The 26,000-nt window shown below is 42.8% G+C and overlaps 1 protein-coding gene across 2 annotated transcripts; it reads left to right on the top strand.

The window, feature by feature from the left end:
- Positions 1 to 421: 421 nt before the first annotated feature.
- Positions 422 to 26,000, top strand: BAG3 (BAG cochaperone 3). Of its 2 annotated transcripts, none has more exons than XM_084846073.1 (4): positions 422 to 698; positions 21,442 to 21,792; positions 23,346 to 23,714; positions 24,713 to 26,000. In XM_084846073.1, exons 1-4 carry the CDS (start codon positions 516 to 518, stop codon positions 25,493 to 25,495), a joined length of 1,686 nt encoding a protein of 561 aa, XP_084702199.1. In that variant the 5' UTR covers positions 422 to 515; the 3' UTR covers positions 25,496 to 26,000. The 2 variants fall into 2 exon arrangements, with proteins under 2 accessions (XP_084702199.1, XP_084702200.1); XM_084846074.1 differs by having other exon boundaries at positions 23,349 to 23,714; positions 24,713 to 25,999.

Genomic DNA, 26,000 nt, shown 5'->3' with positions numbered 1-26,000 from the left:
GGAATTCCAGCTCATGAGTGCGCGCGTGCGGCGTCACTGACTTGGTTCCTGGCTTTGACGACGGTGACCCCCCCTCTAACCCCAGTAAGAGCCCAATTATTTGAATAAACATTGTAAAGCGAGTGTCGCTTGTTAACCACCGCCCAGCAGGCGGAGCGAAGGCGGCCGCTCGTCATAATCAGTAGATACGGATGAATAACGAGGGCAGCGAGGAAGAGAGCGACTCAAGGAGGAGCTCTCGGCCCGGCTACCCAAAGGCGCTAGAGGCGCCCAGAAGTTTCCAGCCGGGCAGCTGCCCGGCTTCTCTCCTCCTCCTTCCCCTCCCCTTTGGCGCGGAGCTATTTCCAGACACTTCCACCCCCTTCTGTGTCCCCTCCCTCTCCCCATTGAGCGATAAAGGTGCCCGGCCGGCTGGGGCCGCCTCTCCAGTGGATGGCCCAACAAGGCGGTTGTAGCTCCCTTCTGCGTCTCCAAGCTCTCTAACCCGTGCGCCCAGCTCTTTTCTGGCGCGCAGCATGAGCGCGGCCGCTCAGTCTCCCACTATGGTGCAGCCGGAGGCAGGAGGAGGCGAGCGGGAGCCCCTGCCTCCGGGCTGGGAGGTGAAGATAGACCCGCAGACCGGCTGGCCTTTCTTTGTGGATCATAACAGCCGCACCACCACTTGGAACGACCCGCGCCTGCAGGGGGACCATCTGAAGGTACTGCCCGGGACGGCGTGGGCTCGCCCCCCCCCCCCGTTCTTTTGCGCGGGAAGCCCGGCGTCGTTGGGACTTGGGAGCCGCGGAGTTGTGGAGGAAAGGGTAGGGGGCAAAGGGCCAGGTGCCTTTCGGTTCCCTCCCTCCCTTGACTTCAGCATTATGTAGATACTTGAGGGGTGAGGGACACCCCTCTGAGGTAGTGGCGGCGGCGGCGTGTGTATGTGTAGGACATCGCCTCCCTCCTTCGCCTCCCAGGGTTGGGAAGGGGGAAGGACACACGGCAGTACTGGTGGTAAGGGGTGGCTAGAAAAAGACTCTCTTCTTCACGGATTTGGGAGGTGAGCGGAAGACTGACAACTCTCTCGCGCATGGCAGCGCCCCTTCAGACTTGGGTGTATATGTGCGGGGAGGAGACGTTCCTCTGCCAGGACGTGCCGTGTCCTACGCGATCCTTTCCCTCAGTATATGGCAATGTTGTGGTGACTCAGGAATAATGCTAAAGACGGGCCCTGGGTTCTTGGCTATGGAAAGAGGTGGGGGAGACAGATAGCAGGGGGCTGAAGGCACTGAAGGGCAGTGCCCAAGGAGCTCTGCTCAGCCTTGCAACTAGTGGTGGCACCGCTTGAAGGACAGAGGCCAAGCACTTCCCAGAGGCGCTATAGCAATGTGATGCGGTGGGGTGGGGGGAGTGCCAGGAAAGCCTCCCCCCCCCCCCGCGCTCAGTACATGGCGATGCAGTGAGGCTAGGAGCTGGCTTTTGTCTCTGACGCACTGCAGTCCTTTTTGTGTGTGTGCGTTAAATCATTTGATACCTTGGTCCTCGCGCTGTTTATTTAAAGTTGGCTGAGTCCAACTCAGGCTGTAAAGAGTCAAACTTTTGATTTACTTGCCGGGCTGTGCCTCTCAAAGAGCGGACAGGATTTTTTTTAAAAAAAGTCCTAGGGAGTTTCCTTTTACTTTTCTAGTTTAGAAAAAGAAAAAAGGCTTGGACAGGGACGGGTTCCCAAATATGTCGGTGGAAAGAGACAACTCCAGACGGCCACATAAGGATGCACTTTCTTAAAAACACAAACAAAAAAACCTTTCATCTTTGACGTTGAGTCTTATTGATCCTGAGATATGTAGATGGTGTAAAACAAATGCTTTTGTTCCATTTCCATTGGTCTATATGGTTAGGCAATAGCTGGATTTGTCTGAGCTGGGAAGTTAACAGTATAGTGGAAAATAATTGTTGGGTATTCCTCCTATCTACTTGCTGGAAATGTTGATTGTGTTTGCTTTAGAGATGACATTTTGTACCATTGGTGTAGATGTCCTACCTTTTGGGGAAGCCATATGTATAATGGTTAGAAAAATGACTTGCATAGTTTGGGAGATTTTGTTGGGCTTTCTGGACCACTGCAAAGCTCCAAAAAGATATTTGAGTGGTCTCGCCTAAACAATGCATTTGGCTTTCAACCCAAAAGCTTCATAGCTTCAGCTGCCACGGAAGCTTAATGTCCTGGGAAGCAGTTTGCAGCATAGCTATTAAAAAGTGGTGCAGTACTGGTGGTCTGAAGGCTGTAAAACTAGTAGCTGTAAGGCAGCAAAACAAGTCTTCATTATGATATTCCTTTTAAACTAACTTAGGAGACTATCACATTGTACATGCTCTGGGGCTCAATATAAATGAATGTCATCAGCGTGAGGTGATACAACCAGTAGAGCACACCTTCCTTAGTTCAATATTCACTTCCAGATAAGTAAATGAGGGCGCAATCCTATGCATGTTTAGACAGAGAAAAGGCCTACAAGCCCCAGCATTCCCCAGCCACCATGGCTGGTTGGGGAATGCTGGTAGTTGTAGGCCTTTTCTCTGTCTAAACATGCATAGGATTGTGCCCTGAGGGGAGCTAGAACTGCACATGGCATGCAGAAGTGATAATCAAAAGCACTGCTCCTCCTTAGAAATTAATACCAAAGATATTTGGTGCTCTTCCCTAACTTTACATGGGCATTTGCTCAAGGAAACATTCCAGTGCAATACACTAGTGCTAACTGTAAAAGACTGCCTTGACACTTGATAAAGTATTAGTAGTAAATGACGTTTGTGTTCTGTATGCATAGATGCATGCTCCTAGCTGGTCCTAAAAGAACCTTCTCCCCGAAATCAGAGGATGACTGAAATGTGAAGAAGCAATGGGATCCATGTGGCTTAGCCTGTTCTATACTTAAATACTGGTGTCTGTTATGGCAGTTTTGATTGCTAGATGTAAAAATAATGCATTTTCCAACTTTCCTTGTATCATTTTGTCTTGGGCTATGTGCATAACAAATGTCACCTTTCTGATTGGCCTGGAAGGACCTTGACCATGCTGGGATACAGTTTCTCCTTTTTCTAGGCAGAAACTTTAAAAATATTCCCTTCATAATTGTCTACTAATCAGAGGGGTCTTGGACACTATGTGTGCCAAATTCCAGCTTTCTAGGTAGCCTGGAAGCAGTGATATGGGAAAGTGTTTTAAAATAAACTTACATGTTTGACCCTGAGTCTGGAAGCAGTGATATGGGAAATAATTTTTTCTCCTACATTTTTGTTTAGAAAATTCACCATTTCTATTTTTAAAAAAGCATTGTAATAGGGGGGTTAATTAACATGGAAAATACATATAATCCAGACATGATCAATACATCCTATTTGATTTAGGGCACTGGAAAAATTTCCAGTTCAAATTTTTCAAGGATGACATCATTTCCTGGAAATACCTTAACCATTTGGGCATATATGTTGAGAGGAGTGATGCACAATTGTTCTTCCCCATCTTCAGACGTTTCTTGTAAGCAGGGTGTCTTGGACTACTTGGAAAGTAAATTCTAAGGCTCTAGCTCAGCCTTCCCCAACCTGGTGCCTTCCAGACATTTTTAATTAACTCCCATCATCCCTGACCATTGGCCATGCTGGCTGGGGCTGATGGGAGTTGGAGTCCAAAACACCAGGAGGGTGCCAGGTTGGGGAAGGCTGCAAGTTCATTAGGAAATACCCTGACAATTTTGATAACCCTTGAGTTACTCAGACAGTGAGGCCCAAGTGTCTATTAAAATAAAGTGCTCTAACATGGCGACAGATCTGAGAAGCTTATTGATAACAGCATGCAGACTGCATTATATGAACTGAATCTACAGAATTACGACGTTCTTGAATGCAAATTGATATTTTAGGTCGTGGAAGAATAAAGTACAGTTTTTTCCCCTTCAAACATACTGCATGAAAACGAGTGTAATGCATGTCAAAGCTGGAATAATAAAGTCCACCTAGGAACTTTGCAGTTGGTTTCGTACCTTGCCACTTGGTAAGCAGTAGCTTCAAAACGAATTTTGTAGTTGAGGTCTCTGTGCAGTTTATATGATTCTAATATTTCTGTATCTGCTGTGGAGATCAGTGCAGCTGCCATATGGCATGCAGGAATTGGATACACTGAATCAACATGTTCTTGGGTAGTGGTGGGATTTGAATAACTATATAGGTGGTCATTCCCTAGATCAGTAGAAGTAGGCAACCTGGTGCCCTCCAGATGTGTTGGAGTACAACTCCCATAATCCCTAATCATTGGCTATGCTGGTGGGGGTTTAAGAGAGTTGTAGTCCAAAACATCTGGAGGGCCCCAGGTGGCCTACTCCTCTGCTCGGCGTAATGTCCAGTGAATGTTTCTTTTTTATTTTGAGAATTTTACATTGAGGGATATCATGATTGTTCACTGTTATGGGTTGCAGAAACTGAGAATGCAAAATATATTACTTTAAAAGTAAGAAGACTTATATTTTCCTCATAAGTGTAAATTAGGTTTTATGTTAAACACTAAACTAGGATTTATATCACTTAAGTTACAGGTGGAACATCTGTAACAAGGGGAGATGTGATGCACTGCTTTTCTTACCTAATGAAGCCTCACTTCTGGGCTGGTTTGCACAATCACTGCAACAACAGGCCATAGGTTATTTGAAGGTTGATTCCCTCTCAAACAAGCTATGCTGCCTAGGTTTGGATGACACGACAAACCATGGCAACCCCCTGAAGGGGGTTGAATATTCAAAATGGCTGCCAGCACACACTGCAGTCCACCATGATTTAAAGACACCATGGTGAGCTGTGGTGATCATGTGAACCCAGTCACTGAAGACCAATGAGTTGCTGCCATGTGAAAATTGGTGAAAATACTTCTGTATAGTAGCAGCCCCAGGTGGCTTCTATAATGTGTAGGAAGGAACAGCTCACCAACTGGATTGACCCTAACATGAAAAGTGTCTCCATGGCAACACTGCACATTCCTGTCAGTGGTTATTGCTGGTGCGGAGACTCTTCATACAGTGAGGCCACTCCACCTCATGTTGCAGCTTTCCACACACTTTGCAGAAGATGAGTGTGGCCACGGCCATAGGGAATCATTTCAGCAGCCTTCCTGTGTCTTTTGTAATGTTTGAATAGATCCTTAGTCAGTGCATTGAAGTTTCCCAGCACTCTGAGTGTGTTACATGCTTGTAACATCACGCTTTGAGAGGATTCCTTGCTTTTCTAGGTTGTACTCTGGGAAAGCAGGAATGGGAAACTCCCATTTCTATGGTGTGATTTACAAAGCTAGAGCACTGACTGTTCTAAAGTGCATAGTCATTTAAACATTGTAATTAGACTGGCAGTGTATTAGGCCTAGTGAGAGAGCCAGCTTGGAATTCCTCCACTAACATAGGAAGCTGCCTCATAATGAGTCAGATCGTTAGTTCATCCATCTATGCCAATATGGCTGGCCCTGACTGGCAGTGGCTCTCCAGGCTTTCAGGCAGGATTCTTTCCTAGCCCTACCTGTAGATACCAGGGATTGAACCTGGGGCCTTCTGCATGCGAAGCAGGTGTTCTACCACTGAGTTATGGCCCCTCCCACTTAAATTCATGCTTATGAACAGAAATACTTTCTGATTGTTATACTGACTTCACCTTTTCTCTGAAAACAGTATTTCGATTACAGACAAAAGTGTACTTGCTGGGGAGAAAAATGGAATGGAAGTTTTAAAAAAATACTTCAGTAGTTGTAGGGTGCTTTTTTCCACTTGCAGTGATGGAGAATGTTGCTGCTACATATAAACTATAAATACAATAAATAAATACATACGGTATCATGCATAATCATAAGCACACTTAAAAGCTTATCCCTTAGATTTTAATGAAACTTGTTTATAGATCCTTTGGTTGGTTTGATGTTGGGTAAATGAGTGATAGTTAAAAGCATCACTATCTTTCCCTACATAATTTTGTCCGTAGCCTGAGTTAACCATAGCCACAGCAGTCAGGGACTCTTAGTCCATGTTCCTCTCAGCGGTCCTAGTAGGCCCCGACTCATGCTTTGAAATCTACCTTACAAGGTTTGCCCACTTTCTGAAAAGCGATCACTTCTGGTTATTGATTTTGCATTGTGGCATTTTAAGATCCTGATTATGGCCCAGTGAACACTAAAATAATAGACAAGTCCACTGCTCTGCCCTGAGGCTTATTCATGATGTACAAGCAAATAGCTTGCTAGAACAAGTGTGCCGTCCTCCTCTTTAGCAAGGAAAGCTCTTTGTAGAGTTCTTTTTAAGGGACCTTATTTTAATTCTTACTTTTACATTTAGTTTGCTGAAGCACTGATGCAAGCTCTTTTTATGCAGCATTTATTTCATCACCTGCTGATGGAGTCTTTGAGTCCAGCTTCCATTTATAGGCATGCAGGGTGAATGGCTTTAGGAAACCCAATACATTTTTGTCATTGAGGACGCATCTCACTGTGGAGGAAAATGGTTTCATTTTGATTTTAAAGCAGAGTTAAGCAGGAGACAGAGCGTATAGCTAGATTCATGCATTTTCTGAATTGCTTAGGGTTCTGTTCCTTCCTTGCCAGCATACTGACACTGGTTCAAGAAACAATCACAAAGCCTACCTAATTTGCATATGTATAAAGTGTGAGATAAAATTCATTGATTAAAATACAAAAAGTAGACTGTTACATAAATTCATTGCATGATGAACCCACTGAGCTAATAAAATATCATGAACTAAGATGAGAAATGAGACAACTAGGCATGTTTACAGTATTCTTGGCAAACGCTGATGAGCCCTGCATTCAGTATATCAAGCACTGGTGAATGAGACAACACAAATCAAGAGTAGTTATCTTGTTTTGTATCTCTGTTCTGTGGTTATTATAGGGCTCATAAGCCTAGAAGCATCTTGGTCAGATTACGCATGCAAAGGGGAATAATACTTTGTCATGTGTGCAAAGTTCTATAAATGTAAAGTTCTTTTATGTATATGATAAATAAAAATCATAGTAAAATGGCGGCAAGGAGGAAAGGGGATGAAAAACACCAGAACAAAATTTAAGGGAAGCAATTAGCTACTATTACGAGAAGGAAATAGGTTATGATGCCATCTTTACACCTGCTACTCCTAGGTCAGCTGGGAGTTCCACTTTCTTCCTTTCCTCCTCCTCTTCTTTTTATCTGATGCATTTGTTTTCACAAAGTACTAGGCAGGAAAATTGCACATGTTTAGAGCAAGAGACATTCAGGTGAGACAAAAATGGGTCTAGAGGGTGTTAGGTTGTTGGGAAGGGACAGTGTAGAACTCCTCTGAGGTATGTTTGCACTAGCTGTTTTTGTTTGGGTAAAACCTGTATCTGAATAGTTTTCATAGTCTGCACTCATTCTTGTTAATGCACTGCTTTCATTATGAAGCTTAAAACAGGCAATAACTTTCACATAATTGTCCCCACCCTGGTTATTGCCCCATCCCTCTTCCTCCATTATTCGCTCAACACAGGCTGCAATCCTATGCTCACGTACCTAGGAGTAAGCTCCACTGAACACAGAGGGAATGCCATCGACATAAACATGCACAGGTTTATGCTGTCTAAGAACAGTCCATAGTTCCAAGAGACAGAAGCATATATGAATGGAAAATGTACCAAGAACAATAAGAATAGCAAATTGGACAAACCAAAACAACATGTGAAGACCTGGAAAAGAGAGGTGCTTATGCAGACATATCCTCAAATTCATACTGGAAATATTCCAGTGTCAACACTGCTCTTCTTCCTTTTGCACATACTCTCAAATTAAAAATCATGACACTGACATGCCGTTGCACCTGTTGCAGCATTCCTGTACATCTCAAGATACCGCTAGATGATGTGAGTGTTAGCCTACATAAGGAGTGCATGAAAGCTGAGGATTTAGGATTTACCTTGCCAATGGAAATAACATTTCCGTCTGCTGTGGAAAATGCTTGCAGAATTCACCGAGATATAATAACACCCTCTAACACGGACACACAATGGAGGTGTGTAAAAGCCTTCGTCTACACGCTTTAACACAGACACACAATGGAGGTGTGTAAAAGCCTTCGTCTTTGCCTTCTATATTTTTGTTCTTTAAGGGTCTGGCTCAGATGGCAAGTAAAGCTCAGATTTTCTTTCAGATCTGATTACGCCTTCTTCCTGTGAAGTCATATGAAAGATACAGTGATAGAACATTTTTCTTTTCCAGTTGCACAATTTGTGCTGGCTGCACCTTTGTTTATCCTACTGATGACCTCACAATAGCAACCATACCCTCTTTAACAAGACTGTTCTTGTAATTCCTCTCTAGCAAGTCTTGTAGCATGCTCTGTTTCTCTAGTGCGTGTCTCCCTGTTTTATAACTAATCTTACCAGCAGGTCTCTGCAGAGTGGGAACAAGTCCCTTCAACAAGTGGCCTGCTAGTAAGAATAACCTTCCATTCTGCCCTCTCCCTATGTGTAATGAGGGGTGGGAGAGATCACACGCACACACATGAAAGGGGAAGGTGTGGCAGAAAGATGTGCAGAGTTCACTCTTCTCTCTCTCTCTCCCTCTCCTCTTTTGCTTTTTCAAGCTGTCCTCCCCCAGCCCGCCCGCCAAGCTTGTAAAGGCAAAGGTGTATGGGTGTGTTTGGGGAGTAAATCACAAAAGGGCATAAAAGAAATATCTCTTTTTTGTGCCTTCTTTTATGTTTTTCTGTCCTTTTGCTTTTCCTACATGTTTCAACTCAAGAAAAGCAAAGGGGAGACAGATAGTGCAGGATGAAGAAGCTTATAATTTCACCAAATGGCTTGGAAAGAGAGGAGGAAGAGACAGAAGAGCATGCAAGAAGAGAACAGAATTATCTTCACATATCCCTCTGTCTTTGTCTCCCATCTCAAAGCAAGAGAGAGGGCCCACCATTTTGCAAACCATACCACGACTGGTTTGCATGTAATGACAACCCAGAGTACAGGTTGAATATGAGTTGTTGAATTGTGGGTTGTCATTATGTGTGAGACCTGCACTACAATTTAATTATGGGTTGTTAACCATGAACACCCCTTCATGGATCACTGCCTTGTTGTGGCGAAGGGGCTTGCGTAACTCAGTGAAGCCATAAGCTATGCCGTGCAGGGCCACCCAAGACGGACAGGTCATGGCAGAGAGTTCTGACAAAATGTGGTCCACTGGAGAAGGAAATGGCAACCCACTCCAGTATTCTTGCCAAGAAAACCCCATGGAAACCCCATGGAACGTATCACAAGGCTAAAAGATATGACGCCGGAAGATGAGCCCCTCAGGTCGGAAGGTGTCCAATATGCTACTGGGGAAGAGCAGAGGGTATTTCCAAGTAGCGCCAGAAAGAGTGAAGCGGCTGGGCCAAACCCGAAAGGACACTCAGCTGTGGATGTGTCTGGTGGTGAAAAGAAAGTCTGATGCTGTAAAGAACAATATTGTTTAGGAACCTGGCATGTCAGATCAATGAATCAAGGTAAGCTGGAGGTGGTCAAACATGAGATGGCAAGATTGAACATTGACATCTTGGGAATCAGCGAACTAAAATGGACAGGCATGGGCGAATTTAATTCAGGTGACCATCATATCTACTATTGTGGGCAAGAATCCCTTAGAAGAAATGGAGTAGCACTCATAGTCAACAAAAGGGTGGGAAAAGCAGTACTGGGGAACAATCTTAAAAATGATAGAATGATCTCAGTACGAATCCAAGGCAAACCATTCAACATCACAGTAATTCAAGTCTATGCCCCAACCACTGAGGCCGAAGAAGCTGAGGTTGATCGGTTCTATGAAGACCTACAACACCTTCTAGAACTAACACCAAAAAAAGATGTCCTCTTCATCATAGGGGATTGGAATGCTAAAGTAGGAAGTCAAGAAATCACCGGGATAACAGGCAGGCATGGCCTTGGTGTACAAAATGAAGCAGGACAAAAGCTAATAGAGTTTTGCCAAGAGAACATGCTGATCATAGCAAACACTCTTTTCCAACAGCACAAGAGGCGACTCTACACATGGACGTCACCAGATGGTCAATATCGAAATCAGATTAATTATGTCCTTTGCAGCCAAAGATGGAGAAGCTCCATACAGTCAGTAAAAACAAGACCTGGAGCTGACTGTGGCTCAGATCATGAGCTGCTTCTTGCAAAATTTTGGCTTAAATTGAAGAACGTCGGGAAAACCACTAAACCGTTCAGGTATGACCTAAATCATATCCCTGATGAATATACAGTGGAGGTGAGGAATAGATTTCAGGGATTAGACCTGATAGACAGAGTGCCTGAGGAACTATGGACGGAGGTCCGTAACATTGTTCAGGAGGCAGCAACGAAATCCATCCCAAAGAAAAAGAAATGCAAGAAAGCAAAGTGGCTGTCTGATGAGGCTTTACAAGTAGCTCACGAAAGAAGGGAAGCGAAAAGCAAGGGAGAAAGGGGAAGATATACCCAACTGAATGCAGAGTTCCAGAGAATAGCAAGGAGAGACAAGAAGGCCTTCTTAAATGAACAATGCAAAGAAATCGAGGAAAACAACAGAATGGGAAAGACTAGAGATCTCTTCAAGAAAATTGGAGATCTCAAGGGAACGTTTTATGCAAAGACAGGCATGATAAAGGACAAAGAAGGCAGGGACCTAACAGAAGCAGATGAGATTAAGAAGAGGTGGCAAGAATACACAGAAGAACTATACAGGAAAGATCTGAATGTCCCTGATAGCCATGATAGTGCGGTCACTGAACTTGAGCCGGACATCCTAGAGAGTGAAGTCAAGTGGGCCTTAGGAAGCATTACTAACAACAAAGCTAGCGGAGATGACAGTATTCCAGCTGAGCTATTTAAAATCCTAAAAGATGATGCTGTTAAAGTGCTGCACTCAATATGCCAACAAATCTGGAACACTCAACAGTGGCCACAAGACTGGAAAAGGTCAGTTTACATTCCAATTCCAAAGAAGGGCAACGCCAAAGAGTGTTCAAACTACCGCACAATTGCGCTCATTTCACATGCCAGCAAGGTGATGCTCAAAATCCTATAAGCTAGGCTTCAGCAGTATGCGAACCGAGAACTACCGGAAGTACAAGCTGGGTTTCGAAGAGGCAGAGGAACTAGAGATCAAATCGCCAACATTCGCTGCATCATGGAGAAAGCAAGAGAATTCCAGAAAAACGTCTATTTCTGCTTCATTGACTACGCTAAAGCCTTTGATTGTGTGGATCACAACAAACTGTGGCAAATTCTTAAAGTGATGGGAGTACCAGACCACCTTACCTGTCTCCTGAGAAACCTGTACGAGGGTCAAGAAGCAACAGTAAGAACCAGACATGGAACAACCGATTGGTTCAAAATTGGGAAAGGAGTACGACAAGGCTGCATATTGTCACCCTGCTTATTTAACTTATATGCAGAGTACATCATGAGAAATGCCGGGTTGGATGAATCAGAGGTCGGAATTAAGATTGCTGGGAGAATTATCAACAACCTCCGATATGCAGACGATACCACCCTAATGGCAGAAAGCGAAGAGGATCTAAAGAGCCTCTTGTTGAGGGTGAAAGAGGAGAGTGCAAAAGCTGGTTTGAAACTCAGCATTAAACAAACTAAGATCATGGCATCTGGCCCCATCACTTCTGGCATATAGAAGGGGAAGAAATGGAAGCAGTGACAGATTTTACTTTCTTGGGCTCCAAGATCACGGCAGACGGTGACTGTAGCCATGAAATTAAAAGACGCTTGCTCCTTGGGAGGAAAGCTATGGCCAACCTAGACAGCATAGTAAGAAGCAGAGACATCACCTTGCCGACAAAGGTCCGTCTAATCAAAGCTATGGTTTTCCCAGTAGTAATGTATGGCTGTGAGAGCTGGACTGTAAGGAAGGCTGAGCGCCGAAGAATTGATGCTTTCGAACTGTGGTGCTGGAGAAGACTCTTACAAGTCCCCTGGACTGCAAGGAGGTCAAATCAGTCCATCCTAAAGGAAATCAACCCTGAGTGCTCATTGGAAGGACAGATAATGAAGCTGAAGCTCCAATATTTTGGCCACCTAATGCGAAGAGAAAACTCCCTGGAAAAGACCCTGATGCTGGGAAAGACTGAAGGCAAAAGGAGAAGGGGACGGCAGAGGATGAGATGGCTAGATAGCATCACGGATGCAATGAATATGAACTTGAGCACGCTCCGGGAGAGAGCGCAGGACAGGAAGGCCTGGCGTGCTATGGTCCATGGGGTCACGAAGAGTCGGACACGACTGAACGACTGAACAACAACAACAACCATGAACAACCCAGAGTACACAACGCAACAACAAACCATGGGTTTTCTTCCTGGATTGTTTGTGGTTAGCAACCCAGGGTTAAATTATAGTGCAGGGTTTGCATGTAACAACAACCCACAATTCAACAACAATCCTTACTGAAATCATACTCTGAGTTGTCATTATGTGTGAACCAGGCCAATATCTTGTTTGTATTGCCATAGCAGTGTTCTTATTGATTTAAGTGTGCTTGATCATGCAGTACTTTACAGAGTGATTTATACAGAAGTCGTGGATTGGATGTTATTTAATACTTTTTAATGCCTTTTAGGTTTTACATATCAGAAATATGGCTGGTATTTAAGGAACTGGAATTTTTTAAGGCAGCCTTCCCTAACCTAGTTCCCTCCAATGTTTAGACTACAACTCCCAGCATTCCTGACCATTGGCCAAGCTGGCTGGAGCTGGTAGGAGTTGAAGTCTAATACATCTGGAAGACACCAGGTTGGGGAAGGCTGGTTTAAGATGTGCCTGCATTCTTCACACATATGACTAATCATTTAGTAATCTCACTTACATCACAGTATCAGTGAGGTGAAGCACTTTTAAGATGCATGGCTTGGGCACTTTGTTCTCATTCCAGATGACTTCTAACAGATTAATTTTAGATCATTTTGATATCTGATATTTAATATATTCTATATTGGTCTTCAGTAAAAAAAATCTCAGGGCAGTTTACATAAAAAGGAAATAAAAGAACAATTAAAATATAAGTAAACAGATCTAAACAGTCATAAAAATAAAAGAGCTAAAAGGCAACAAGATTTTAAAAGAGAAATAAAAACAGTTACCAGGGCTAAAAAAGGATCTTTGCCTTGCACCAAAAGGACAACAAAGTAGGTGTTTGGCAAAACCCTTTGGGAAAAGCATTCCAGAATTGAGGTACTGTCACTGATAAGGCCCTCTCCCCAGGTAGCTTTCAGCCTGGCCTCAGACAAGATCTTAACATACAAGTAAACACGTTCCATAAACATGGTGGAGGACTGAAAGATTATTGGCAAGTCCATACTCAGACTTGTGCCTCTGCATAATTTAAAGATAATTCACAAAAAGCAAGTTTATTACACATAAGAATTATATCATACCAGTTTCCCAATGCAAACTCCGAGGAAAACATACAGATTTGCCACCCATAACAGAAGCTAAATCTTAAGATGTTTGCATCATAACACAGGAGGAAGTAACTGGTGTGTCCTTCCATGCTGCATTTCAGCAGTATGCCTCACTTTTCCAGTGTGTGGTGACACATTCTGAAAGGTCAAGGCCATGAGTGTTTGGTTTTACATGTACAATGTAAGTGCCATCTTTATTCTTATGACTGTGACAAGTTTTTGTTAAAAGTATTCAGGCTTATCCTTGTATTTGTCTGGGCTTGGTGATGGTGGTTCTGCTATTAACCCTCTGCATTCCTGATTCTAAAAATGATTTCTGTCTGAAAACATAAAGAACTATCTTTGTGTCCTTCTCTCCCATGTTCTGATTCAGCCTTAATTGGCAGGACCAGTACATGCAGCTTGAACTCTAGTTTTAATATTCAAAATAAAGTCCCATATATAGAATCCAGAGATTTTCTGTCTTCGTATTAATTTTTTTTTAAAAAAGAAAAAAGCTTAGGTCTAAGCCCTCTGGTTGTGAAATAAGTTTGAAAATGTGGGCAACATCTGCTAGAACTGAGCTGTGTACGCCTCTCTGTAAAATAACAGAGCTGTTACACTAAGTATCAAAAAAGGAACAGCTGCACCAATTGAATTCCCAATGCGTTTCGACACAGGTCTTTATCAAGGGAAAAACTCATAGAGACTTTTCTCGAGGATTCCCTCTCCCTTCTTCCAAAGAAGACTCTTCTTTTGGCTTCCAGCCTTACAGCTATTTTTTCTTATCCCTATTGGTACTTTTATACTCAATCTATTCCATTATGCCCCAGGCTACTAACTGACCCTATCTTTTCAGAAAATCTCCAAACCAACTGGAATAAAGTAGCAGAAGATATCAGGAAATCACCACATGCCCCTTTTTTCTCTCCTACATTTTGTGTTGGGATATATGGAGGATTTATAGTATATGTAAACCACCAAGAACTAGTAAATAATTAAATTATAACAGAATTTGGAAAGCAAAGAAATCAAAGTAACTTAATTGATACCTTTTCAGGACAGGTTCTGAGGATTTTGGACACATTATATATGCTGATGTTTACCCATTTGGTTAGATTTCAGAAAAAGAAAGGATCAGGATTTACTATAAAAGTTAAAATCACTTTTCCTATGTTGGAACAGGTATATTAATCAAAATGTTTCACCACAATTATTGATTTGAGACATGTTGAGAAAGGAATGACATATAATGAAATTATGGTTCATTTATGCATATTTGACTAGAGTGAAATACAGAAATTTGGGGATTAGGTTTGACTCCTAGGGCTCCATCATACAGGTGGAGAATTCCACATCAATGCCAGTTCTTTCCCCATCCAGTATCATTGCCGGACTGCGTCATTCTCTTTAGATGGCTGTCCCCATCATGTTATTTTTCGTTTCTTTCCTTCTCATGCGGGTGGTGAGGCCGCTCAGAGGCATCGCCAACTTTCTGCAAAAAAGCATTACATGTGCCTGGGGTGTAGCGACAGCTCCCCCCTGGTTCCTGCCCCTTTCCCTCCCCTTGCATGTTACTGGTGGTTGGGGACTGACACGCAGACAGTCCCCCCCCCCCAATCTTCCTGGGTCCGTTGCCTCCCCGTTCAGTGTTTTTGACAATCTCTGCCATTTACTCAGCCATTTACTCACTGGGAATGCACAGCAGGGGGGTGTCCTGGTAGGTTGGAAGGCTGCCCTGCTGTTCTGCTGCCCTGTTGCATTGTTCAGAACGCTGCAAGCCAAAAATGGCAAGGACCCAAAGTGGTGCTGGCACAGGAAGGTGACATGCCCCACAGCCCCTTGTCATCACCTTTGCCATCATGAATGCACCCCCCAACAACCCAAAACAACCACCCACAGCCACCAACACACTGGTTCATTTGTGCTAGGGGAGAAATACACGGGGAGGTCATGGCGCTCCATTTGCGCATCTTTGAAAAATACCACTTTTTTTGCGTTTGAGGAAAACTGTCAGGGTGGAAACTGAGCCGATAGAACCCCAGAGCAGTTCTGATTCTGAGGAGGATCAGCAATCCATGGGAGAGGAGCCAGCTCATCCCTCACAGGCACAACAGCTGGCAGAGATTCCTCCTGCCAGCATTCCTGAGATAGATAGTGACCCGGGCAGTGAGAGAGTGCGGGAGGGGGGCTTGCTAGATGCTCAACGCAGACGCAAGGAGCAACGAGCGATGGAGGGCATGGAAAGGAGGCGTAGCGCCTGTGTGGCATGCAAGCAACGGCCGCGTCCCGTGGACCCAAGGGAAAGAGGGAGGATCTCTCCCTAGCCCATAAGTTCAGGGTCTTCAAGTGATTCTCCTTCAAGCGGGGACCAACTGCCTTCCCGGAGCATAGACTACTCCGCTGTTCATTGCTTAGTCGCTGGTGATTAGCATCTGAAAGAGTCATTAAGTTGTAAAAGGATTAAAGCCTTAAAAAGCATCCTTTCATCTGTGTCTTGAGTTGGCTATTGGAGTGTACTGAAAGAGACCGCTAGGGTGCTCTTGACAAAAACATGGGATAGGTGGATGGAAATGGTGGGATAATGACTGGATGATGATGACGTCATGTAATGGACCTGCACAATTCAGTGAGTGGCCAATCATGAATGTGCAATAAACTGGAGATGTAGAGATGCCCCTAGATTCTCCATATGGTGCTCTTGTAAGTCTAAGCAGCTGTAGGAATAATATGTTAGGTGGAGTACATGTTCATGCTGTTCTGTCAAAGTGGTGTCAGCATTTCCATTATAAACCCTCTATCTTTTTAAAAAATATATCTTTTTATTTATGTTATCTTTATAAATGAAATATACAATACCAAACCCTCTATCCAGTATTTAAGCAGGCAATAACATTTTCCTCCAGGCCGAAACTTAGTACAAGCAGTTTTTGCTTGCTTGACAGTCCAGTTCTATTACATTTTCAGTTTTTTCTCGGTTTGACAGTGTATACACATGGGCTCGAAAAAAAGCATATTCAGAGTTGGCATTGACTCCTTCCAAATGTAATGCCGGAGAGAGAGTTAAGAGAAGTCATTGGTAGGAAAGAAGACTTTCTGAAGAACTGCTTCACTTCTGACAAGGATAGCTTTAAAAATGTTTGTTTGTTTTTAAAGGAAGGAGTAGGAAAGTTTTTTAAAATAAAGAAACTACACTGTAGCTTTTAAAAATAACTCGTTATCAAATGAAATCTTAATTTAATGCAAGCATGCTAAAATCAAGTCTACACCTGTAATATCTCAAAACCAAATCACTAATCCTCTGTCAAATACTGACTCAAAGGCTTCTTCGTTACAGTAAAAGAAAAAAACCCCTGCCCTTTTGAGGTCAAGCATTAGAAATATGGCACATGTTTGATGGTTGATATGCGGTCCTTGGAACAGCTAGTTCAGTCTGTTGAGGGCAATTATGAGCTTGAATCTAGGAGGGCTGAGTCACAACTTGTTGAATGAGATGGGACAAGATACTAGTTTTCACCATAGAGAAGGGAGAGAGTAGAGAATGTGAAACATTTCAATATTATCAGTGGTTTTTGCAAATACAATTTGCTTGGAAAACAATTCGCCAGTGATGCAGGGTGGAATTTTTCCCCTATTTATTTATTTTTTCCATTAAAAAAATCTAAACATTCATTGTTTCATTAAATTCATTGAGTGGACAACCTTGTGATATTATCCACAATTCTTTGGGTCTGCTAAAATTAGTTTTCAGTGATTTTGTTGTTTTCCCTTAAGTTTAAACATATAATATAAGGGAAGTACATAATATGGTCTAGTTTGCATGTAATGCTAAATTATGATTTAGCATTATGTGCACAAGCAGGAATGAGCCTATGCAAAGTGCCAAGCTCAGGTACCCCACACCTCTCCCAGAATAAGCCAGATTTTAGTTTCATTGTATCAGATTCCTGGTTTGTCACTTACATGCAAACCAGAAAAATAATCCGGGGTTTGAGGCTGGTTTGTTTCTATTGAACCATAATTCCTGGTTCACATGAAACAACAAGCCAGGAATCTGCTAAAGTGAAGTTAAGTTCTGGCTTATTCCTCCTCTAAGTTGTGTGGAAGAAGGAGAGGGGAGGAAGGAGTGCTTGACTCTGGCGCTTTGCACAGGCATGTTCCTGTTCGTGATGTAACCTGGCTTTAAATCCTGGCTTTGCATTACATACAAACTGGGCCATTTTCTTATTTTTAATTTTTTTTATAAGTATTCCAGTAAAAATAATTTCCACAAAAAGTTTTGCATTTGTTTAAATATAATATTTAAACCAAATATTTAACCAAATATTTTTGTTCAAATATTTATGGCTATTGGGACATGGGGTAATTTTAAAATTTTGTTTACTAATAATGTCAAATTAACATGCTGACTCTATTTCGGGCATTGGAAAATTTTCCAGTTTCCTAAAAACTACCACTTGCTTCCTCCCTGCCTAATAAAATGCTCTGTTGACCCTTGCCTGGTTGCTGGTAGAAAGGAAGAATTGCTTCCAAATTCTGACCAGGCAGGGAAAGTTTTGTCAGTTGAAAGAACCAGTCCTTTCACTTTTCAAACTGTCATTGGTCCACAAAAAATGAACATTATTTGTGAGGGGATGAGCCATAGCTTGGTAGGAGAGCACAAGCTTTGCATGGAGAAGGTCTCAGGTTCAATCCCTGGTGTCTCCAGGTAGGGCTGGAAAATTCCTCCCTGAAAGGGCCCAATTCCTGCCCGGTGGTCTGACTCTGTATAAGGCAGCTTCCTATGTTCCTAGCATAGATCTGTATGAGCAGGAAAGTTGATAGCTTCTGCAGGTAGCAGCTTTGGTGGACAATTGCAAGTCTGTGCTAGCCACTCACATACCTCTTTTTTCTAATTTATTCTCCTTTCCTGGCATCGGCACCTGATGACTATAGCTCTCTTATTAAAATCCTTCACAAAGGGCAAGTTAATAATGATAGTAGCACACCAGTCTCTTTAAATGCAGCGCTGTCCTAATTATGTGTAAAATTGAGTGGAAGTCTAATTTAAAGTACAGTAGTATATGGGTAAGACATTATTTCCACAGCCACTTCCCCCATAGCTGCTTTTTCCCCAGTAGGGCTAATTTCTGGTATAAGAGCCTGACCGGGGTCCAGGAAAGGGTGGAGGCGGGGAGGAGAGGATTGTTTTAAATTGTACTAGCCTCACTTTAGATGTGACTGGGGCAAATCTGCCTGTAAAGATATGGTTCTGGCACCATCCCATGTAGTTTGGCTCCTATTGGATGATATTTATCCTGTGAGCAACAGTAATATTTGATATATGATCTCCCTTGGAAATTCATCTAGAATGTGGTCCCAAAATAGAAAGGCCACTTCAGGAAGAGCTTCATTAGAGGACTTAAGGGGGGAATCTCTTGTACAAAGTTCCGTTTCCATCCTATATAGAGTCTTAATATCATATTACAAACGTACCTACGCTTGAGAGCCTTTATCTCCTATTCTCTCTGAATAGTTTTTCTTTTGATCTTCCTACTCATCCTTCCTTTCCCCCACACTTTCACTCTTGCATTATTGCAGCTGATAAAACCCTACTTGGTATTACGTAGACCCATTTGTATCCACCATCAAGAACGTTCTTTAAACAGCAGCAAGAAGAACAATACTAACATTGTCCCCTGGTCATAGGGGCAGGCAACCTAATGCCTTACCAAGCTTTTGGAGAGTACAACTCCCATAATCCCTGCCCATTGGCCATGCTAGCTGGGCTTGATAGGAGTTGCAGTCCAGAAACATCTCTCCCCCCCCCCCCCGTCCGCTTGACTGGATATTAAGGGCAGATAGCTTAAGGGCAAATAGCTGCCCCAGTTCTGGCTTCAGTTTATTGAAATGAACATGTGGAAGTTCTAGGCACTCTCACTTCAAGCAAATCTACAAAGCAACTGTAAGAGTGTCTGATTCTGCACTGATGGGCTTCAGAATTCCTAATATCCCTACTTCTATTCCATTTCTCCTGTCTCTACCAGCACAAAGCTTTACATCTCTCAGCTCTTTGGGAAGATTTGCTCCCAAGCAAACTAAAATTTCACTTTCTCACTGGTATGGACTTGCACAGTCCATGTGCATTTTAATAATGGAGTTTTGCCATTGGAATAGTTGTGAACATTCCATGAAATCACAGCAAATCAGCCAATATTTATATTTTACTATGTTATTGTATTTTATGGTTTTAAGATTTGTTTTGTGAATCTCTGAGAGAGGTTTGGCTAATGGGCAGTATAGAAATGTAATAAATAAATACATATTTAAGAGGGCTCACATGCAGGCAATTGCCAGTTTATAGAGAACCAATTTCTTTTAAACTAAAGCTTATGTTCTCTTTGTGAAATGTCTGATAAAGAGTTCTTATGTAATTGAATATTGCATCGTTGAAGACTAGTAGATGTTGGTCCAGTAAGTGATAGCCTTACGTGTTTTATGTCTAGTCTATCTTACACTATCCTATGCACACTCTGCAAATCATGGGATTGAGCTCAGGGAACCTCAGCACTGACAGAGGAGGATACCTCTTCCCAGGGTCCACAACTTTTTCCTGGTCTTGGCTGCCAATGCAAAACGTGTGCTTGCCCGGGCCTTGTCTCTCTCCTTCTCATTGACCTTGTGCTGTGTGTCTGCATGACGTCTGGGACAATCTCCTGCTCTCCTATTCAGCTCCAAGTTCTGAGTAGGAAAGGAGGTGGGGATTGCCATTGCAGTTGTACTGGGCTTCAAAGGCCCAGAGCAAGTGCAGAGATTATCCTCACCTTCCCCTCACCCCATCCACTCCAACTCTGGGAGCTGAGGAGGGGAGCAAGGGATCATTTTGGGGCTACTGCAACTCCTAGCCTTCCTCCTTACAGCCAGATGGGTCATCCCCAACTTGGCACCCTCCAAGATGTGCTGAACTCCCATCATCACCATGTAATGCATGAACTGTATTGGCCATGCTGGCTGGGGGTGATGGGAGTTGTAGTGCAACACATCTGGAGGCTGCCAGGTTGGAGAAGGCTGGTCTAAAACTAGGATGAGCCAACCTCTTGTGCTGAATCGGCATTTGAACTGGTACTTGAGCACTTAATGTTGCAGTCAAGCACTGTGCAAGATATTTGGGGCGGGGGCAAAAGAGAGTAGCTAGAAACTTGAGGTTTGTTGTAGGAACACAGGAAGCTGCCTAGTGCTAAATTAGATCATTTGTCTATCTAGCTCATTTGTCTATCTAGCCCAGATTGGTAGCAACTGTGCAGTGTTTCTGACAGGAGTCTTTACCAGCTCTACCTAGAGATGCAAGGAGCTGAATCCAGAACCTTTTGCATGCAAAGCATGTGCACTACCACTGAGCTACAGCTTTTGGCATGATCCCAGTTTCTAACACCAGTGCTGCCTGTCACCAGCTAGAGGGCACATGGGATAGGGCTGAATCTGTCCAGCTCTCCACTGCTTGCATCAAGTAGCATGCTGTGGTAGCTGTTCCAGCACAATTCTTTGCATGCCCCGCATCAGCCACTTGAAGGTAAAAGACTAGGCTGTAAGTCACACAGATCTGTTATCTTTTTAAATATCTCCCCCAAACCTATATTAAGATACTTTAATAGTTACTGTAATCTATTAATCAGCTAAATAAGACAATAGAGTAAAAACATACTTCACAATATATTATTGACAGTCCCGGTGTTAATTGTGAAGTACGTTTGAAAGTAGTTGCCCTGAACTATTGGGAAATCCATGAGAGACTGTGAAATATATCTTGTCTTAATAACTAACTTCATTCCCCAGTTCACGTAATTGTATACTGTATCAGCATCAGGTTAGAATATGTTGTTTAAGCAAAGGCATTCTGATGGAAACACAAGGAATGAATTCTGGTGTATAGACTGGCATTGCTTGCTAGATGTTTGTTCTGAACAGTGAAGAGCCTAATTTCTAAAGCTGCACTATGGCATCTGTTTGTTTGTCTAGGAAAGCCAATCAGCAAATGGTCCATCTCGAAACAGTCCAAACCAGTCCCAAGTCAGAGATGGAAGCATTGTATACCCAAAGCTTCGTGCTGGCTACATCCCCATTCCAGTCATACATGAAGGTGCAGAAAACAGACAGCAACACCCATTCTATTCTGGCTACCAGCCTGGCGTGCAGCGAGTCAAGGCAGAAACCATTCCTACCACCGTGCGGGCCCCATCACCTCTAAGGGGAAGTTTTGCCCGTCCACAGTCTCCTGCTAGAGGACTTGCAGAAGCTGCCCAGACAGATAAACAATGTGGACAGACAACAACAGCTGCACCAGCCCAAGTATCCCCCCATGGATCTGAGGTAAGTTGACAGAATTGCTGTGGTATGTTTTGCACTGGAATCTTTGCATGGCTTGGGATCTAAATGATAGTGTAGAGCTGAGCTTTCCATCCAGTACTCAACATATTACAAATTATCCATGTGCACTTCACATGTATCCTGAGGTGGCAGTCAACAGATTGTTTTTTACTCTAGCATGATGTATGAAAGAGAAATTGTAAATACGTGACTTTTTGTTAAATATATAAACATACAGAGTATCATTCTTTTCTTGCATACTGATCAGTGTTGAGGGAGATGCATTCCAAATTTCTGCAAACACTAGAGCAGAATTGGACCTACTCTGTAATACTTGTACTTTGGGTGTACTGCTTTTACATACTAGCTAGTATTGGAAACGATGACTATCGAAATTTGAGTTTCACATGTGACCAAATTGCCTCAACATGCAGGCTCCTGAACTACTCTGAAAACCTATAAAATGAAGCTACAGGCATGTTTCCATCACCAAAGTAGATCAAAGAGTGCAAATCTGTACCAATAAAGGAGGACTGTACCGGATGTGTCAAGTGTCACCCTTATGCTATGCCAGCATTACATCTTACTCTGGTGGCCGCACAGATGGTGTGCAAAGCAATGCATATACTAGAAGTCAGCTGTGCATTGGCTGTGAATTTACCCAGCAGGAAACAGATAGCATAGACATCGGACCACACTAGTAGTCTTATGTTGCATTCGGTTTTTTTACACAAGTATGAATAGACAAAGCCACTGAAAGACTTTCAGGGTTTTTTCCTTCTCAGTTTTATATGGCTATCTAATATGATACCTGTATGTATTTATTTGGCTTGGTTTGTATCCAGTTAGCCAGAGGAATATTACCATAAATTAGAGGGCGCTGGTGCTGATCTGGGCATGTGCAGTACATCTAGAGTTGTCGAGCTTTATATACAGGAGAGCTCTTGCTAGGCCTTCAGTCACTGTGTGTAGCAAGATGCTTAAAAGTTATGGAAGGTTTACACTGTGCATTTCCATACTGATACTGCTTGATATTAAATCATTTCCAAGTTGGTTTTACTAAGTGTGCCTCATGTGGTATCTGTTTTTGGCTTTTTAAAAATTATTTTCATTGATTTCCATTTATAACTAATTATTACAAAACAATATAAACCAATAACAGAAACTAATATAGCACAAAATTAAAGCAACAATTTCTTTGGCTTTAAGTCCTTCACAGTTTCCAGATTGGGGCAGTGAAAAGTCCCAGAGAGAGTCTTATTAAGATTAAAACATGCTGCCAAGTACACTTTCTTTGACCTGTTGTTATGATCCTTGCTAGCTCTTCAGTCCCCAAATAAGATCTGTTACTTCAAGCAGTGTGTCGGGACAGGATATTTCTAGTGTCTAGGTCAGATTAGGCAAATTTGCCCAGCCTCTCTACTCGACATGGCTGCTGCCATTCCAGTAGAGAAGTGACCCATCACCAACCACTGTTTAAATACTTAGACTGCTGTTTGGAAATTAAACTTATAACAAACCTGACAGTGGACACTGATATTTTTTTCTCCCCCCAGCAGCCTCCATCACCTGCACCTTCTGAATCACCAACCATTTCTCCTCAGCCATCAGGCAGGCCTAGCTCGGGAAGCCACCAGCTCCCTCGTGGATATATTCCTATCCCTGTGATCCATGAGGGAAATGTTCCCAGACAGCCATCGCAAGCCTATCATCAGGCACAGAAGACACATTACCCAGCCCAGCAGAGTGATTACCAAGCTCATCAACCCGTGTACCATAAAATTCAGGTGGACGATCTGGACCAGAAGCCTCCACGTGCACAGTCCCCATTCAGGATGTCACAGAGAGGCTCAGCCAGTCGTGAAAGTTCACCAGGCAGAATGCAGTCTCCAACTCCCATCAGAGTACAGTCAGTCAAACCTCAGGTAGGTGTGGTGAGCTTATATAAATCCCATTTTCATTAGCAATGATTCTGCTAATTCTTTGGGCTGTTTTATTCATGCAGAATTTCAAAGAGTAATGCTGAAAGCTATAATCTATTAATTGATATGAATAACCAACTAATGGTTTCATCAGAGATTAAAAATTATAGCTCCAGTTTTTAATTGAAACAGGTGACTATCTGAGCTCTGCCATAGCCATCGTAAGGATCTTAATTTTCTTCTCTTTTGCATACTGTGAGAGGAGGGATCCAGGAATTATAATGAAGGAATATCATATAGTTGAAGAAACCTCCTGGGACCTTACTCATAATGCAATATTATTGATGATGTTTGGATTTTATGTATAATTCAGATAAGCTAGCTTAGTAATTATCCCTTTGAACATATACCCTGTAGGACAGAATGGGCAATCTTTTGGGCCCCAGGGGCAACATGCATTTCTGTGTCAAGGGCAACATACATGTGTATACACATACAGACTTATCTCTCTCTGCCCCTTCATCCCCTTCCTGCCCTCTGAGATGGGATCATTGGGGGTGGGGGAATAGGAAGTCTAAAGCTTCTCCCACTGCCCAGCAGTGCCCTCTTAGATTGCTGTTTCAGTAGCTCCAGGATTACTAGGGTGTGGGAGAGGCTTTAACCTCCCACCCCTCAGTGGTCCCCTCTGAGATAGCTCTTTTTCTGCTGCTAAAGCCTCTTCTCCTGCTGCAGAGCTGGAAGAGTGGTCATTTCCCCACAGTCAGTGGGCTGTGGGAAAAAGTGGGTGGGGCTCCTTAGGGCTTGAAGGGCTGCATACAACCCATGCTTTGCCCACCCCTGCTATAGGACATGTCTTACTACCATTAGTTTATTGTAGCTTCTTATATCTTCCATTCTTCACATTTTCAAAAAATGAGCTTTTGTAATTGTATTTAAAGTTTAATTCACTGTATTCTTGATTCACATACACCACTAATGAGTACGTGGTTCTCCTCCTTCAGGCTTCTCAGCAACAAGTGCCAACCCAAGGATCACCAGCGACTGTACCACCTGATGCCAAGTTTGAGAACAAGACAGGGCCATCTGGAACAGAGATTCCTGCTCCGTATATCCCTATTCAAGTTACTTTTACAGATACAAATGCAGACACTAAGCCACCTCCACAGAAACCACCTCCCACAGCAGAAAACATTGATAAAAAGATTCCTTGTCCTGATAAAGCTGCTCCTATTGAAGAAAGATCTTTCCCACAAGAACATGAACCACAGAAGACTTCAGAAGTGGAAGAGCCTCAGAAACACCCAGGAGTCTTGAAAGTTGAAGTTATCCTAAATAGAGTACAAGGTCTGGAGCAGGCAGTTGATTCCTTTCAAGGTAAGAAAAATGACAAAAAATATTTAATGATAGAGGAGTACTTGACCAAAGAGCTGCTAGCCTTGGACTCTGTGGACCCTGACGGTTGTGCAGATGTTCGCCAGGCCAGGAGAGACGGTGTAAGAAAAGTCCAGAATATATTGGAAAGACTTGAACAGAAAGCAGAAGATGTTCCAGAATCCACTCAAGGGGATGGACTTCAGCCATCTTTGCCTGAGGTGTCACCGGAAAAAATGTCACGGGAAAAAATGGATGTTGATCCTATGGTGGAAAACCTTTCTAAGGATATAAGCAATGAGAATGCCAGGGAGCAAATAAAAATGGAAATGGATCAGCCTGGATGTAAGGAAGGAGTAGTCACCAATCTTGCTAAAGAAACCAACACATCTGAAAATGTGACTGAACCATAGCCACAGGCAAAAAGTTAAGTCCTTGGACTCTTTAAGTTAAAGTGTGTGTTAAGTGAATTTTAACTTGCATGCATTTCAGGAGCTTTGCACCAATTGGTTTTTAACATAGCAGCTTGGAACACTGTAAACACTCAGGTGGGGCAGATGTGAGGGGCATAAGGAAAATACATTTAGCCTATATTCTGTATATTGCTCAGAGGATGTGTATGAAGAGTATCTTATAAAATGGTTGCTTTCAAGCCAACTCAGTGAAAAAAATGTATTGGATCAATATTGGCAAGTAGAGTGACTTATGTAAAATCATTACCTAATCACATCAGAATAACAAATCCAGTTTTAAAAGGACACTCTTAAGGGGGAAAACAAAACATTTTCAGTGTTAGGCACTTTATGTAATGATGCCTGGAAAGTGTGTTAAGAAAACCTAGGGATATTTATATGTGTTGACAACTTTAGTGCTATATTTTAAATGGGAAAATAAATAAAATAATACTGTAGAAACCTA

This window comes from Heloderma suspectum, chromosome 3, assembly GCF_057233095.1.
Source record: "Heloderma suspectum isolate Gila_16-S chromosome 3, 16-S_ref, whole genome shotgun sequence".
Classification (NCBI taxonomy): Eukaryota; Metazoa; Chordata; class Lepidosauria; order Squamata; family Helodermatidae; genus Heloderma; species Heloderma suspectum.
This window is presented reverse-complemented; position numbering and strand designations above follow the sequence as displayed.